The sequence below is a fragment of the Papilio machaon genome, chromosome 15 (genome assembly GCF_912999745.1).
Source record: "Papilio machaon chromosome 15, ilPapMach1.1, whole genome shotgun sequence".
NCBI lineage: Eukaryota > Metazoa > Arthropoda > Insecta > Lepidoptera > Papilionidae > Papilio > Papilio machaon.
The window spans coordinates 7,052,848-7,070,307 of NC_060000.1; the positions used below are offsets into that span (position 1 = coordinate 7,052,848).

The 17,460-nt window shown below is 34.5% G+C and overlaps 3 protein-coding genes across 4 annotated transcripts; all 3 read right to left on the reverse strand.

Annotated features, from left to right (window-relative positions):
* Positions 1-7,470: 7,470 nt before the first annotated feature.
* Positions 7,471-9,161, reverse strand: LOC106713199 (transcription factor Adf-1). The gene is made up of 2 exons (XM_014505918.2): positions 8,772-9,161; positions 7,471-8,170 (listed from the first exon to the last, which is right to left on the reverse strand). Exons 1-2 carry the CDS (start codon positions 8,929-8,931, stop codon positions 7,485-7,487), a joined length of 846 nt encoding a protein of 281 aa, XP_014361404.2. The 5' UTR covers positions 8,932-9,161; the 3' UTR covers positions 7,471-7,484.
* A 2,110-nt stretch (positions 9,162-11,271) lies between these two features.
* On the reverse strand, positions 11,272-13,533 carry LOC106713201 (transcription factor Adf-1). 2 transcript variants are annotated; one of them, XM_014505919.2, is made up of 2 exons: positions 13,271-13,533; positions 11,272-12,277 (listed from the first exon to the last, which is right to left on the reverse strand). In XM_014505919.2, exons 1-2 carry the CDS (start codon positions 13,410-13,412, stop codon positions 11,709-11,711), a joined length of 711 nt encoding a protein of 236 aa, XP_014361405.2. In that variant the 5' UTR covers positions 13,413-13,533; the 3' UTR covers positions 11,272-11,708. The 2 variants fall into 2 exon arrangements, with proteins under 2 accessions (XP_014361405.2, XP_014361406.2); XM_014505920.2 differs by lacking the exon at positions 13,271-13,533 and adding an exon at positions 12,705-12,734.
* Positions 13,534-14,238: 705 nt separating this feature from the next.
* LOC106713207 lies at positions 14,239-15,717 on the reverse strand. Its single transcript, XM_014505927.2, has 3 exons — positions 15,621-15,717; positions 15,237-15,417; positions 14,239-14,968 (listed from the first exon to the last, which is right to left on the reverse strand). Exons 1-3 carry the CDS (start codon positions 15,695-15,697, stop codon positions 14,378-14,380), a joined length of 849 nt encoding a protein of 282 aa, XP_014361413.2. The 5' UTR covers positions 15,698-15,717; the 3' UTR covers positions 14,239-14,377.
* Between the last annotated feature and the right edge of the window lie 1,743 nt (positions 15,718-17,460).

Consider the following 17,460-nt stretch of genomic DNA (forward strand, 5'->3'; position numbering starts at 1 on the left):
ATGACATGAAGAAATCGCTTCGACTTCATGTAACATCTCGCTCTAACACGCTTCTTCTCGCTCACACGCCAATCTACATTATGACGATAAAGTGACATTGAGCGTAAGATTGGGTTGAAGAAATGACAAAGATTATATTACAGCTGGTAAGTTTTAAACCAGAGGAAAATGACATCTATTCCATTTGTTTTAAAGCATACCTGTTTTTTTATTGGTTTAGTGATAAGTTTGTGTAAGAGTAAGGAAGCGTTTCCCTTAGAGAGTAAGTCGGTATGTTTAGGTGCTGGCAGGAGCCGTCAAAGCGCATCATTTCGCGGAATAAGTTAGACGCTCGGTATGATAACGCGAGATAAGTCCAAGTTATTACTCGACTTAAGTAATGATGTTCGTTCAAAGTTCATTCATCGAATTTTGGCGAGTTTGCCTTTTTCAGCATGTTTTTTATTTAATTCACTGACAGTTCCGTGATTAATTATTTTACTTAGCTGATATTTCATAAAAATTGCGTTTCGAAACTCTTTTCCTTCACCTTTTTCTCATAAAAAAAAACGGGAACCAGTGGAAAGTGACTTCTTTCTATTTACCTTATTAAAGCATTGGATTAAAATTAAATAAATATATAAAAAAATCTTTCAATATAGTGGCTCTACTTAATCAGATGTCTGATACACTGAGGGTGAGAAGAGGGTGATGTTAAAATGTTTGCTCAACGCCGCGTGAAGTTGCAGCATTAAGGAGTCGCAATTTGATAGACTATTTGATATGTTCACGTCACGCGCTGAAATACAATTGACATTTATAATAGACAAATACAAAATAAGACAATAAAAAACAAGAAGTAAGTCTTACTAATATTATAAATGCGAATGTTTAGATGGATGTTTGAAGGTATCTCCTGAGCAGCTCAACGGATCTTGATGAACTGCACAGATGTAGAACATAGTGTGTAAGAACACATAGGCTTTTTATAAAGTTTTTTTTTTTAATTACGCGAGGATAGTCGCGGGCAACAGCTAGTACGGTGTAAATCTAATTTTTAATCTAGATAAAGATTTATTGAAACTATGGAAATAATCGAATACATTTTTACTTATCTTACTAATATAAATGCGAAAATTTAGATGGATGGACGATTGTTTGAATGTATCTCCAAAACGGCTGAATGTATCTCTCTGAAATTTGGTATAGATGTAGAACATAGTTTGGAAGAACACAGGTTACTAATAAAGTTTTATTCAATCTCGGACAGATACAGCTAGTATAAAATAACAAACCGATTTTCTGATCAATAACAATAATATAAATTTTGAACCTCTATAAAACACATACATTTCTTTTTTAAGTCAAAATTTGACTTATATATAGTAATTTACTAATAGTCACAATTTACTTGGAATTAATGTTTAAAAATAACAACCTGATTTCTTAAGAAAGATGAAAAATGATTACTTAAACTAGTCTACCAACAAACTAAGATATAAATTCGAATTAAATGGCAATCGGTTATTATATAAAACCTATCTAAACAAAATTTCCTTTATAAAGCTGTAATCACAGACTTATTAAGAACAGACATGTTTCGTATCACTTTAAAAATGTAAACTTTATAATAAAAAAATTATTCCACAGACAAAAAATGACAATGTCAGCCAGTAAAATGTGTATAAAATAATTTGTCATCTCCATTGAATTGAAAAATCCATATATCTTTTTGTAAGGCGAACTTGTAATAGTATTAAAAAACAATGAGCCTCAGTTCATTTTTAACTATAACAATCCATTGTATCTAAGAAACAATTGTTTTAAATCTTTCACAATAACCTAACAAAAACGTCAACACAAAACGTAAGCCGAAATGTCAGAACTAAATTAATTCTCTAATAACGCTCTATTCCCGCTTTGTTCTCGTCAAAGCGTCTTAGAGCATTATCAAAAAGTGAAGAAAAACTTACAACACTTCATCCCAAATTAAACTATAACGCTAAAGAAATAGATCACAGTATTGTATGAATGTAGTCGTTTAAGCCAATTAATAAAATAGTACATGTATCGTTTGTAGGCGATAAGTACAAACTTTTTCGCTGGAGCTTGGATCAATAACAGAACGCCTGACATGGCGTAATAAACCTTATGCTCATACAAATAAGGTTTAATTTACACTGTAGTAGTCTGTATGCTTTCATTCGCTTGTTACTAAGCCAGTTCGCGGATCGGGGAGGGATCGCCAACCTTTTTCTGGGGCGGCCCTGTTAGGACTTTCACCTTTATTTTATTCTCGAGCTACTGTTTCTAGGCGACATTTTGTGTAAAAATCTTTGTTATTTGATCTCAGTTTTATGAATTACAGTTTACTTAATAACGTAGTAACAAACTTGGAAATAAAAATCATTCAGCAATCATTTCAGCCCTGTTATTTTTACAAAAACAATTTTACCGTAGAATGAATTAAGAAAGAATAATTTATTATTAAAAATATATTTTTATATAATATAAGATATGGTTATTAAACGAATTAAGTTACAAACACCTCCATTTAATGAAAAGTAGATAAATTATATACTAATAACATTTTCTGGCACATAACAAGAATTGATTAACAATTCTTGTAATAACAAAAAAGAACATTAAACAAACTGACAAGGTATTATAAAATAGCTTACGACTACTCAATTTTTTTCACTGTAATTGCAAAACAATATCGCGAGGAAATATACGTTACAAGGGCGTGGCACCTAGCAACAAACGAAGAGTTAAAATACTTAACAGTTATATTACACATTAAAAAAAACTAACGCAAAAGGTTGGCAACGCGAGATCGCCGCCATAAATGCACTCTCTAGCGCAACGGAGCTATTACAGCACACAAAACTAGAATGTTGTAAACGTAACTAGAAGCAGATTTTTAAAATAGACCTTATTCCGCAACACATAAGGGCGACGGATGGATGATTCTCTTTGTGAAGGTCGATGTCGGTTACGACATTATCGTATTGCGGCAAGTCTTAACCACGTATGCGCTAGTGTGCGTGTATCCTTGTGTCCGTGTAGCACCTCTGCGTTTGTGTGCGCGCGACATCGCTTCGGTCACGTAGGCTCGGCTAAGTTGGATTCACTGGAGTTTTGAGGACAAAACAAACTCCTTTGTTACATTTTGCTATTATTTTGTCTTAAGCTTGTATTTACGTAGATAATCTTACTTCTTATTTGTAAGGAAGATTTTAACTTTTGGTTTTAATGCTTTAAAATATTAAAATAAGTCATAATATTCAAAAATAGTATAAAAAGTTATAGTGTTCTGCAAGCCTTACATAAGGATATGCTGCTATTGAAACCTGTTATTCAGTAAACAGCGATTACTTTGTTTTGTGTTGTGATGTCCGTTTCAATCGATAGCTAGTGCACATAGCAACAGTTCGCGTCAGCTGTGCCGGGCGGGGGGTCGCCGGGTGGGGCGGGTAGCAGAGAAGTGTGCGCGGGCTGTGGGGGGCGAGGGACGCGGCAGAGCGCACGAGATACCTCGCGAAAGTTGCCTTTGTGTGCCTCGGCCGGAAGCGGGTAACCATCCGAAAATTCATCTTTACTCTGCCATAACAACAATCTTATGAGACAAAGAGACGTCCATCTTTTAGAAAGATCCTTCCTATAAAACTATTAATCCAATAACGTTGCTTTTGCTTGAAGTAATATACTAAACTTGCATATAAGTTTTATAGGAAGAATCTTTCTAGAAGTATTTCTTTGTCTCACATTGAAATATAGGTAATTATTTTATTCTAGGAGATCTAATAATTTAGGTTTACTAGAACACAAGTTATCATGAATATAAAAATATCGTGATTTAAACATATTGTGTGATGTTCAACTTAAATGATGTATATCAATAGAAATCTAAAAATTCAATCAAGTCTACGTGACTGCACCTCATAAAGTACAGTAGTACCTCAATTATTGATATAAACACGTACATTTGATAAAATAAAATCTGGATAAGTTGTTACACAGAAAAAAAAATTTTAGACTCTGTGACTTTGACCCTTTTTGATGCTCCTAGGGTTGACAAGACGCCAAACCTACTAGCCGGACAGACCTGACAGTTTGGCCGGACTTTTGGGTAGACACCCTGTATTATTTAGAATTTTGTCTCAGTATTAATAGGTACACTCTCGTTTCTGAAATGTAAAAAGCCTAACAAAAGCCGGACAACCGTTTATTTTGCCCGGACACGCAATCAAAAAGCCTACCTATATCCGGCTTTATCCGGACGCCTGTCAAGACTAGATGCTCCACAATAAAGTTATACCAAACATAGACATGCTTCAAAGAAGAGCTCTACAAATATGGATGCCTTGCGTACCCTATAATAAATTTGGGACTTGTTAAAAAAGCCACTCGGCAAAGATTGTTTTTAAGAACTTATTTAAAGCATACTTAATTCGTGTGGTTGTATTAATATTGTCCATTCTGGAAGATTAGATTATCAACTTTATCTTTCCGAAAACAAATTTGCTTTTTTCTTTTTTTGCCATTTAATTGACATTAGCTTACGCTTACATAGCCTAACAGGAATTTAAGTACGAAATTAATTTGGAATACAAGATATGGGCAATGTTCATTAAATAATTTTTTTAAACATAAAAATGTACAAGTACACTACATCCAACAAAATGGCTAAACACGTATTTGTTCTGTGTCCGCACCGACTTGGTTTTAGCAAAATTAGTACATACTTACATACACAAAGAAAAGGATGAAAAAAATCAATTATGACCAAGACTGGTGACAGAACAGGACAGAATTAGTGAATCTTTTGTTATCAAAATAAAGGCATAAAAGTAGTTGGTTATATTTATTTGTAACATTAAAAGCTTGTTCATTTTTATTTCGGTTAATATTGATATAATATTTAGCTTGAGATTTAATTTTTCGTATCGCTTCGCAATGAGCACTGAGCTTATATCGAGAGCATGGTAGTCGATGCTACATCGTATCGTTTTAAAGTGCTCCGTTCGTGACGAGGTTCGATAGCTTACATCACAAGCCAGTCAGCGCGCCAGAGTACGATACAGGTACTCGCGCCAGTACTCGGGCCAGTCAGCTTGCCACATGCCGTCCGACTGAAATAGGCCGCGTATTTTTGATTTCGTAGTTAGTACCTATAATAGATTCACATTTACAGCATAAAACAGAAATAAAATTAAATAATAACAAATTGAATTTTAAATAATGGCTTTATATAATACGAAAGACTGATTAATTGATTGTAAGGAGATATTTTTTAATTTTATTACATAACCGTAAAAATCCAAAACGTTGTAATAGTAACCTTACTAATATTTTAAATGCGAATATAGATGGATGGATGGTCGTCAACGGATCTTGATAATAGTTTGGCACAGATGTAGAACAGTTTGGAACACATAGGATACTTATTTTGTTTTTTTTCAATGCCGCGCTGACAGAGTCGCTGGCGATAGCTAGTTACATAATAATTTTATTTACATTAGCAAAACACAATTATTGGACCGCAATCTAATTTGATTTGAACAAACTGCTGATCGAATGTATTTTATCAAATCCGAAAAACGTTTGGATCGTAATTACTGAATGAGATGCTTCAAAACTTATGAATCAGTACCTACTTATTTAAAATTTCATAAAAAAAATTTAACTCAATTTTTTAAAGTCGATGGATCCGATTCAGGCACACTCTAGCTTGTGGCCTGTCTCCATGCGTGAGATGTTTGAAGGTCATTTGTGTGGTGCGGAGAGGCACGATGAGGCGCAGCAAGGGTTGGGCGCTGCGGGACTCGACGGCGCGTGGTTGAATACAGACGTGATCGTAGAATGCCCGTTGCGACCTGTTTGGGCGTGTAGGCGTCCGTTTTCATAGCTTCAATTCATCAATAAGGTGGTTATAGACTAGAGCATTTACTTGTAACAAAACAACAAGCCGCTCTATAATATGTTCTAGTGTCACACTTTCACGAACCAGACGTACTTTGGAAACTATGCTTTTACCTATCATATACCATTCGTAAGAACGTTATATTATATAGAAATGCTTGAGTAAATGCTCTAGTGTATATTCACCTTTAGAGCGTGAACATCATGAAGTGGACCAACGAAACTATTATCGAATTTTTAGACCTTTTGGTATTCTTATATCAAAGTACGTGATGCGCGCAAAAGACAACAGATGGACAAAGCAAGCAACCCTATGGTCTGGCCCGGTAAAAGGCGTGAGAACGAGAGGACGACCCAAAGCCCGATGGTCAGACGACATAATAAAAGTAGCAGGAAAATCCTGGTGGAAAACGGCAACTGATAGGGAAAAATGGAGAAAAATGGAGGAGGCCTATACCCGACAGGGGTCATGACTGTTTCTTTAATTTAACTTGTTAATTTTAATTTAAACATAATGTATGAAACTATCATGAAATAAAGGCTTTTTATTATTATATCAAAGTACACATATAAATAAAACAGCGTTATGACCGCCATTTATGTAATTTGATGTTTGACTCAAGCATTTGGTTAAAATGATATATTAAAATCAATAATTTCCATATATTGGTTGCGATGTATTTCGTATTTTACCTAACAATACGGCTCTATGGGTTCCACCTTGCTGTACTCCTTTGTTATAGCTCGCAAAGCAATTCATTATTTATGCATCAATCATAGAGCTCATATTAGAGTGAAATTGTATTACTTAATAGCGATGAGACATATAAAGAAGGATAGTTGTGTAGGGGAAAATTCTAAAGGCATCTTTTTTATGGTAGGTTAGGCAAATTGGTGCTTGAATAATGTCCAATCAATGGGATTATTACATTTTAAAATTATTTGAATATTAAGCTTCTTTAGAAAATAAGATTTATTATAATTAATTTAATTTGTTAAAGCAATTAAATTATATTAGATGTGTTAATTACTTTTCATTTACTATTTCTAGCTGAGCGTCGGTGGCTCAGGGGTTAAGAACTTGACTTGCAATCTGCAGGTCCTGGGTTCGAATCCCGCCATGTACACATTGGTACATGGCGGGATTCGTTTCTCGATTTTCGATTCGTTTTTCGATTTTCGATTTACATATGTACATTTATCCGACGTTCTTACGGTGAAGGAAAACATCGTGATGCTGCACATATCTGAGAAGAAATTCAATGATATGTGTGAAGTCAACCAACCTGCACTTGGCCAGCATGGTTGACTATGGCCTAGTCACCCCTAACCTGGGGTAGGCTCCGAGCCCCTCGGTGGGGTAGTATAGTGAGCTGATGATGACTATTTCTAGTTATAAACAAGATAGATGATGAGCTTTCACCGAAGAACGATAATCTGTGATATATAAAATAGAGTAACCAACTACGAAGTACTATTAAATCATTGGAAAGGATATTTCAATGAAGAGAAACCAGTAATTTTAAAATAATATATAATTCTTATTATTTAATTAAAAACCGTTCATTTAGGAAATAATTTTAAGTTGATGATGATGACTGAGTATCGGGTGTGTGCTTTTGCTCAACATCTACAAAGTATGGTTGTAGATCTGTCAATTGAACGGTTGTTATGTACGATTCATCTTCGTTACATAGAGCATTGCTTAATGTAGAACTTTTACTGTCATTACATAGTTCTTCTAATTGAAATCGTGTTAGAATCTTCGTTATTTGAAGTTTTATAAGTGCTTGGCTGCGTACAGACAGTCTTTTCAGTGTATTTGCATAGCCTAGAAACTCCATATCTGTTCTGTCACATGGCACATTCACAACGGTTTCTTGTGTGTTTCTTTCTGTGTTTATTTCTGTGTTTATATTTGTAATTATATTGTCGCTTGTGTCTCCGTCGCTTTCATGTCGTCGCCTTTTCACTTGACTTCTTTTAACTATTTCCGTTTCTGGTTCAGGACTTTGGACTTTTTGAGTTTCGTTCTGTTCATTTTCATCATCTGTATTATCATTAACTTCGGAATCAGTAGAATCAAGAGAAATATTCGATGAAATATCAATTGGTCTTATTTTTATGTACGGTTCTATGAATGACATTTCATTCGCCCACACCCAATTAGATAGGTTACCGGTTCCTTTGTTGCCCGTTCGACGACAAAGCTTATGTTTTCTGTAAGTGTCTCGTAGATTTTTCCATTTTATCTTCAACGTTCGAACTGAAACAAATTTTCCCTACAGTGATTAATGGGGCAAAATATGTACAAAAAGCATTTTTTTCATTGCGTAGGTTTTGTTTTAAATATAGTAAAAATATGTTGATAATTAGGCAATTAAAATGTCCTAACTAATTGCTCAGAGCAAGTGTAATAACTAAACGATATAAAAAAATCCGTCTCCATGTTTTATAACAATTCAAGGTCATCATAACTGACATTCACGTGACTGAGAAATATCTTTTACATCCACAACTCTTTATCATTCAACAGTATCTAAAAATTTAATTGAAATAATATCAAAATTTAAACATAACCTAACAATTATTTAACAATAATCGATTGAAAATATCCAAGTAAATTAAATAGGCAATCCACTGACGAGCACACACACATGCGCAAACACAGCACACAACACGCGCACACAACATACTCACTCATAGATGCACACGCGCCGTTCAAAACAATCTACAACAGGCATTCCTATTGAAGCGTTCATTCCGTCAGTTCTGAATAGATAGAGCCCAGTCCGTTAAAACGTAAAATAATGTAAATTATAAGCCATAGTGATAAAATTAAACTATAGTAGTTATAAATCTCTTACCGTCCATACCCATTTTTTCTTTAATTTTCTTCCAAGCCATTTCTTTTTTGTATGCATTTTTATAATCTAAATGTCCAACTGCGTATATTTCTGGATAATTTCGAACTACGTCTATCAGCGCCTTTATAGTCTCTGGTTTCAAGACGCGAAATTTATCCATTACGTTGGAACACGCGGTGACGGCGTGCGACGCGAAACGCTACTAACGGAACGGAATGGCGGCGGTGTTGCGCTGCGATCACAAACACGCGAAGCGGAGCGAATTCGAAATTCGCGTCCTTCACAACGCGTTGTTGTCACTTTGACAGTTGTTAAGTTGGTTTAGCGATCACATAGCGAACGAGAAATTAAAGCGGATCCGCTTTAGTTTTGTGACAAGTTCGATGTGACAGTGGGATTCAACTGCAAGTGACTCTTGTGTTATACTTATTGTAGCCTTTATTTTGTAAAAGGCTTCGTAAGGGATGGAAATGTGACATTAATACATGTCACCGCAGTGGAATTCTATGGTTAATAAATAACACTAATTAATAGAGAATCTTGCTAATATTATAGTTACGAAAGTTACTACTACTCCTACTCCTACTACTACTAATTAGTACTCCAGAACGGCTGCATGAATCTCAATGAAATTTGGCATTAATGTAGAACATATTCGGGAAGTACACATAGGCAACTAATGAAGTTTTTCTAATTCCGGGCGGAAGGTGTCGCGGGCAATAGCTAGTGATAAAAAATTGTTTTATTCCTTCAAACTATTGATTCACTACGCGATTGCGAAGGGGTTTAAATTTCGATTTCTGAATTTGATTCATATATATTTGAAGTCCGTATCGATTAATTGACTTAAATCGATGTTTTCAAACAGTTCGCCTCACTATGAAACTAAAACTGATAAATGTAAAATGTGACCTATTAAATTGGTCCTGATATTATTTTATAGTGATGTTATGCCAGTAGCACACAATCGCAAATTTTGATTTTCTATTGTACTATAATTATACTGTACGTTACTACTATACTATTTGGTTCGTTCAGCCAGAACATACAGATTATCTAAGTAAACGTCATTAAATATAAGTTACTATTATGAATATATTATATGAATCAGTTCGCGTAAACTTGAACCCTTGATTTGCAGCTCAACAATTAAACTGGCAGCTCACAACTTACTGCGATGTATGTACTATAACTATGGGAGTCGAGGAGCGGCGGGCTGCTGGTGACTTGCAGTTCGCAAACGCAAATCAGAATTTTAAGTACAAATTGAGCTGAGTTGCGAGTCGGTTTATTGATCCGATTCACACCTGATCACGTCAGCAATTTCAATTTCAGATGATTTATACATGACTACTGACGAACAGATATTGAGGAAAGATAAAACATGTTCTGGTATCATTGGTTCTATTTACTCTTGTAAAATATCCAGAAGTTTCCTTCTTCAATTTTAAGATTGAAAACAGCGCCACCTAGTTCAAGCAAAGAAAGCTTTGTATTTTTGGCTCGAACCTTTCTTTACGTACGTCTAATGTGTCTTGTTTAACAAATAGTATGCTTTTTATTTTCATAAAAAATACTAGTTTTAATACTAATTACTAGGTATTTTTTTCTCACGACCATCGATTATTTAAATTTTATTTGCAAATTGTAAACAAACCAAATTTTTTACAAAAAATTTTAATGAATTTTTCAGTTATTTTTTAATATCTGATTATTTTCTGAGATTTATTTGACATATGTATTAGCTGTAATTTAACCATCATGATATTAAATATAAAAATGTTAGTATTTAATGCATTTTTTCCGCAATGTTTTATTTGGAAGTTCAGTTTTTTTTTATATTTTTTAGGTAACTTTATTGCCCAATGACTTCTATCTTGCTGTACTCATTTGTATTAACAAACCAATTAATACTTTAACACAACTTAATATAGCTCATTTTAAAGTGAAACTGTATTTGGTATTACTTAATAGAGATTAGAAGGGCGTCGTTGTTAGCAATGGGTTTTTTAAAATCCACAAACATTTATCCAACGTTCTTACGGTGAAGGAAAACATCGTGATGCAACCTGCACTTATCTGAGAAGAAATTCAAAGATATATGTGAAGTCAAACAATCCGCACTGGGCCAGCGTGATTGACTAAGGCCTAGTCACCCTTACTACAATGGAATAACAGCGCTTCACTTATCATCCTAAGTCCCCATAGTGGGGCAGAGGGCATACATTGTGTGCCGTCATTTCGCTATATTTCAGGGTCTGCGCTTGTTTTAAGAACAAGATAAAGAGAAAGGATGTTCAAATGAAAAGAACTACTTTTACTTTTTAAGGTGAAAATATATATTAATTAAATGTTTATTTCTTAAAGTTATGACTATAGTAATAACTCGACAACTCCTCGACCACCCGGAGCAATGCGCGTTAACCTTTAGGCGCTTCGTTCACAAGGCAACGTAAATCTTCAAAATCCGGCCATTTTAGACATACATTATGCAGTGTCATAAAGGCATACACGGTACGCGTCGCCAACATTTTGTTCTTTCATCGCCAAAGCCTGTCGCTCGCCACATGTTTGTTAAGATCTTCGTGAGAAAAGTGGGTGCGATTTTCAAAATGGCGGAGCAAATACAGTTGAAATTTTGTAAATTCCTGTTAACCGCATCGATGATACAACGTTGACGTATATATACAATAGTAGTTTCGAAGATTTACGTTTCTTTGGGTACTTCTCTTTGCGCATCATTCACTCACTCCTGAGGGTCGCGACCTCTCCTCTTGTCCCTCTCACGAAGGGTGGTTCTCCATTCTCGTTCTCGGCGATGTGGATGGCATTATGTACTTACAAGGATCTTAATCTAAACACACGACGTCGTCCCTTTGGGAAGTTTTAGACGTAGTTTCTATATAGAATATATGCTTTAGTTGTATTTTTCATATTTTACCCGTCTTCATTACATGAAGCATTACTTAACGTGTATTTTTTACTACTCAATTCTTGGATTTGATATCGTGTTAGAATCTTTGTTATTTGAAATTTTATAAGTGCTTGGCTGCGCAGAGACAGTTTCTTCACTGTATTGGCATAGCCCAGAAACTCCATATCTGTTCTGTCACATGGGACATTCACAACGGTTTCTTGTGTGTTTCTATCTGTGTTTATATTTGACACGATGTCGTCAGTATCTTCGTCGCTTTCATGTCGTCGCCGTTTTACTGGACCTCTATCGATCTCTTCCGTTTCTGGTTCAGAACTTTCGACATTTTGAGTCTCTTTCTGTTCATTTTCTTCGTCTGAAATAACATTTACATCGGAATCGGTACAATTAATAGAATTATTTTGTGCAATATTTTTTGGTCTTAATTTAATGTACGGTTCTACGAATGCCATTTCATTCGCCCACACCCAGTTGTATAAAGTATTTGGTCCTTTAATGCCTGATCGACGGCAATTTTTGTGTTTTATATAAGTATCTCTTAGATTTCTCCATTTTATCTTCAACTTTTTAGCTGTAATAAATAAATATAATAGGTAAATTAATAGGTAACTAGTTAATAAAAATAAAGCATAATGTAAGTCACTTTAATAGGTCACATTTGACACTTCATCGAAATCCAACAACGTGACCTTGTAACGGCGGGAATATATTATTTTTTTGAATTTAGAACAGCACACTTTCATACCTTTTTTCAAATTAGGATTACATGTTTATAGTAATAATGTTAACTAAATGTCGTCGTTACAATGTTGCGTCAGTGAACTCTTTTTTCTTTTCAAACACTAAGGATATTAGTATTTTTTTCCTAAGTGAATTTGATTCACATATGCTTGAAGTCCGAATCGATTAATTCATTTTAGTCGATGTTTTTAAACAGCTCACCTCAGTACGAAGCTAAAATTGATAGATGTCAAATGTAACCTATTAAAGTGTCTCACCGTAAAAGCTCAAAATAATATAAACCATATTTTTATTGAGGAACAATTTTTTTTATAAGAGAAGGGCGCAAACGAGCTGCAGTAACATCGACGTGATCAATGACACCCATGGACATCTGCAACATCAACAGAACTGAAGATGCGCTGCCAGCCTTTAAGGAAAGCTCGCTTCAAGTCCACTGGCGAGCACACAACACACCACCTTCCCCTTTCAAAACAAAACACTTATATCGAAGCATTCGTTCTCTTATATTCTCTTTAAGGTTAACACGTATTCGTCAACTCCTCGACAACCCGGCTTCGACTGCGGCGTGCGTACGCTGGTAATTGTCACAGTTTGATCATAATGAAATGGACAAAGTATAGGTCTAAACTATACTTTATCCCGTTCAATCGGCGACGTCGAGGCGCCGGCGAGGGGGGCGGCAGAGGTGGTGATCGAGAGGCAGGGCGGTGCCGAGCTGACGAGTGACGAATGCGCGTTAACATATTTATTGTGAACAATTTATTTGTTAAAACATAAAATATTTATAAATTATAAATACAATAGTACAAACTTTTCTTACCGTCCATCCCTATCTTTTCTTTAATTTTCTTCCACGCAATTTCCTTTTTGTACATGTTTTTATAATCTGATTGTCCAACTGCATATATTTCTGGATAACTTCGTATTAAATTTATGAACTTTTTAATCGTCTCGAGTTCCATGACACGAAAATCGATAACACCGGAACACGCGGTGACGGCTTGCGATGCGAAACGCTACTAACGGAACTGAGTCGAAATGGCCGCGTTGTTACGCCGCGTTCACAATGATATACGAAAGCGGAGCGAATTTCAATCCCGAGTCTTTAACCCTTCGTACACAAGAAAATAAAAATCGCACTCTTTCTCACGATCATCTTAACAAACAAGTTGCAAGTGACTAGTTTAGATGACTAAATAACAAATTGTCGGCGACGCGTGTTGTTTACGAACTTTATAACATTGAATTGCGTAAGTCACTTAGCAACTAAAATCGCTGGGTTTCGAAGAATTATGTTGACTTGTGTACGAAGGGCCTAATATTTATTTATTGATCCGTCATCCATGTATACGCTCCTTTGCTTACTCCAATTAAGTTACGTCATTAAAAAAGAAATAGAGAGATTGGAGAGAATCTGGGGGTCTATCACGAATATTTTCACGAAGTTTGTCGTTGTACTTTACGCTCGATACATATCTGAACAAATTTTATCGATGAAGTTACCTATCGCTATTAATAATACTAATATTATGTTATAAATACGAAAGTTTAGACGGATGTATGGATGTTTGTTAGAAGGTATCTCTGGAGCTTCTCAATGGATCTTGATTAAATTCGGCATGGACGTAGAATAGCCTGGAAGAACACGTAGACTACTTATTAAGTTTTTTCTTATTTAATACCGTTCGGACGGAGTCGCGGGCTGCAGCTGGTAGTTAATAAATCGGATATTAAAGTAAGAAAACCTAGAAATTAGAAACAGACGTTTACCAATTTTTGATACAAGAAATTTTATTCCAAGAATCTGTTCTATAATAATGTTAAATACTCAGAGTCGTAAATCGTCACTAAACATGTCATTAGTAACCATTTCAATACTCTGTTTGCGGCAATAATTCCATTAAACAACTAGTTATGTATAAAAAGTTCAGTTTCCATCACCGTAGAGTTCATCTTCAATTTCTATCACAGTCGTTTGATCATCGTCATTCATCACCGAGGTGATCAACTTGAGAATTCGCGGTTGTAAATCCAACGCTCTTTGTAATGGTATCCTTTTCAACATGGCCGCCACATGTTCACCAAACTTGTCTAAATCACGCGTTCTAGTGAATTCCATTTTATTTCTGTCCTCAATAGAGTTATCATCAAGATCATTTTTATCTTCCTCGGAATTATTTGACGATTCCTTGAATTCTATCTTTATTATTTTACCGATTCCTTCATCATTATCACTACTACCACTGTTGTAGCTAGTACTGGGTAAAAAGGGATTTTCGTAATTAGAAAATTTTGTGTTATCATTTTCCTCAAAAAGCATATCTAAATCAGATGTGTCTTTCTTCATCATTTTATTTATTGGATCAAAATTTTTACTACTGTCTTTAGTATTAATAGAATATTGATAAATAAGCTTCGTAGTATTAGGTTTTGTTTGAACTTCATTTAATTGTGTACAAATATCGTCTCCTAATTTATTTTCATCTTCTATTGTGGTTGCATTCAAATTCACAGGATCCTGTAATAAGTTAATAATGCACGAAAAGCCATAAAGTTAATGAAAAAGAATTAAAAATAGACAAGTTTGAAAATGCTGCTTATGATGTTATCTAAACTTTATGGTGACTAGTCAAACTTAGGAACACAGTTATAGCATCATTGACAGCTAACCTCGAGCTACCATAGAGTTTGAATCTTAAAGTACTACCTACGTTTGATATAGAAGAACCCACTTTTTTCAAAAAGACTTCGTCTTTCGAAATAGAAATTCTTATTCTTTTACTTACTATAATAGGAACAGCTGTGTCACGAAGGCGTGATGTACCCTTGCCCGTCGTATAAAAATCACCTTTATTGAAGTGTTTGGAACAAACAAGACTTGCTGTGTTTGGTTCAAATGAGGGTTCCTCTCTCTGCCGTCTTACTACTTCAATCCATTTCTCACGACGAATTAGGTGTTTAGGAAAACTATAATTACAGCAAATATTCAACATAAGTATATTAAACAATTAACGTAAGTTAGAATTATAGAACATTTAGTAAAGCTAGTTATATATCCAGATTTCACAAGAAATGCGTGATTCGATAAGTATTTCAAATATATTGCAAATATACATCGTAAAATAATAATGAATACAGTATTGTTATTACAATTTTGCAGCTAAACTTACCGAAAGTACAGCATGCCGTCATTTTTGGGATGTTGCGGCTTCACGCTTTTACAAAATTTAAAAGAACACTTCGTCATCACGGACGTCCGCTCGCCTGAGCGAGTGAAACGATACTGGCTTCAAATTAGGGTTCGCGCATAGATGAAAACATGGCGCTGTTTTGAGTAACGTTTAATTTCTTTAATAACAATTATAAATAATTTAAAATATTAATATTTGTAATTATTTATTAATATAACTAATATTTCTTGTAATCACTTCTTGTTCTAGGATATGGTTAACGACAACGCTTGACGACACGTCAATGGTAGGATTCGAACGATTGACCACGAGATTGAACGTCAATTCTTAGATACTTTTAACCGATAAGCTATTAGCGTTTATTTACAATATAACTAGCTGTCTCTGTAGTTAAAAAATTATACTTATTTTTTAAATTCCAGTATTTACTACGGTAAAATGTACTCTAGCTAACGGCGTCGCCATAGGAGGAGGAAGGGAGGGAAAAGCTGCCTCCAGAGAAATGAAAAATGTAAAATACATATAAAAAATACTACGAATAAGACCATATTAATGATAGACAGCTTTTAGATCTAGTCTAGATATTCAACTAGCCCATGTATCTAGCTCTACTTCAAACTTAACCTGGATCTATTCAGCAATTTTAGAGTTACCAGGTAACAAACGATCATTCTTATAAACATTATAATATAAGTAATAAAAAAATACTAAGGTCTTATATTTAAAGGTACTGTTCAGTCCAGGGGGAATTCCGTTACGGAATTGAAAAGGCATGACTTATACTTCCGTCAATAATCTCTTTTATACAAGAATAATGTACAACATATGAAGCCTCCCTTTTTACCTGTTAGTGTGCAGGTAGAGCAGGTTGTGATATGATCCCCCAGCTTTGTACTGGACCCCAATTTAAAATTAAAATTCCCAAGGGTGGCACCAGCAGGTAAAACAGTTACATATGTATAAAATTAATTATACATATTAAATATAAATTTTGTTATTAATAACGATTAAAAAATTGCCTAGTTGAAGGTAATTTCACGGATAATTTGTGTATATTGTGTCAGTTAATATAAATGCATTTGTGTAAAAAATGTGTACAACTATGTAAAAAACTGTACAAAAATAAACAGATATCAGTTACAATTACTATTAAGTAAAATATAAATTACTGGTCATAAAAGTAAAAGTTATAAAATCTATTTTATGAAAAAAAAATATCAATATATACCAAAAAATTGTTTACACAAAATAATTTGATTTAAAATGAGCACACAAATTAATATATATGTTTTTTAGTAAAAAATTCAAAAAAGGTCATCAAAAAAGGTTTGCGATCACTATCAAAAGTTCTTATACCTTTAAAATGCATTTTTACCCAATAAGACTTTATTACCCTAATCATAAAATACAAAAAAATAAAGACTCTTTCATAATTACTCAAAAAACTCACAACAAAAGGTTTATATTTAAAAATATATTAAAGTACTCTATACTACAGGGAATAAAGGTACAGTTAGTTTACTATGTGACAGTTATTACGTAACCAAATTCATCATCATCATCAGCTCACTATATGTTCCCAGCGAGGCTCGGAGCCTACCCTAAGTTAGGAGTGTCTAGGCCATAGTCAACCACGGTGGCCCATTGCGGGTAGGTTGACTGCAGGTTGCATCACAATGTTTTCCTTCATCGTAAGAACATCGGATAAATGTACATATGTAAATCGAAAAACACATTGGTACATGGCGGGATTTGAACCCAGGACTTGCAGATTACAAGAGCTTTACCTCTGAGCCACCGACGCTCAACCACATTCGGT

Bases quoted from the DNA above. Each gene is read 5' to 3' on its own strand.
- LOC106713199 (XM_014505918.2), bottom strand. From the start codon at position 8,931: ATGGATAAATTTCGCGTCTTGAAACCAGAGACTATAAAGGCGCTGATA. The intron at 8,171-8,771 runs GTAAGAGATTTA...AATTTGTTTCAG, and splicing joins AGAAAAAATGGGTATGGACG to TTCGAACGTTGAAGATAAAA.
- LOC106713201 (XM_014505919.2), bottom strand. From the start codon at position 13,412: ATGGAACTCGAGACGATTAAAAAGTTCATAAATTTAATACGAAGTTAT. The intron at 12,278-13,270 runs GTAAGAAAAGTT...TATTTATTACAG, and splicing joins AGAAAAGATAGGGATGGACG to CTAAAAAGTTGAAGATAAAA.
- LOC106713207 (XM_014505927.2), bottom strand. From the start codon at position 15,697: ATGACGAAGTGTTCTTTTAAATTTTGTAAAAGCGTGAAGCCGCAACAT. The intron at 15,418-15,620 runs GTAAGTTTAGCT...CTGTAATTATAG, and splicing joins GACGGCATGCTGTACTTTCG to TTTTCCTAAACACCTAATTC. The intron at 14,969-15,236 runs GTAAGTAAAAGA...AACTTATTACAG, and splicing joins ACACAGCTGTTCCTATTATA to GATCCTGTGAATTTGAATGC.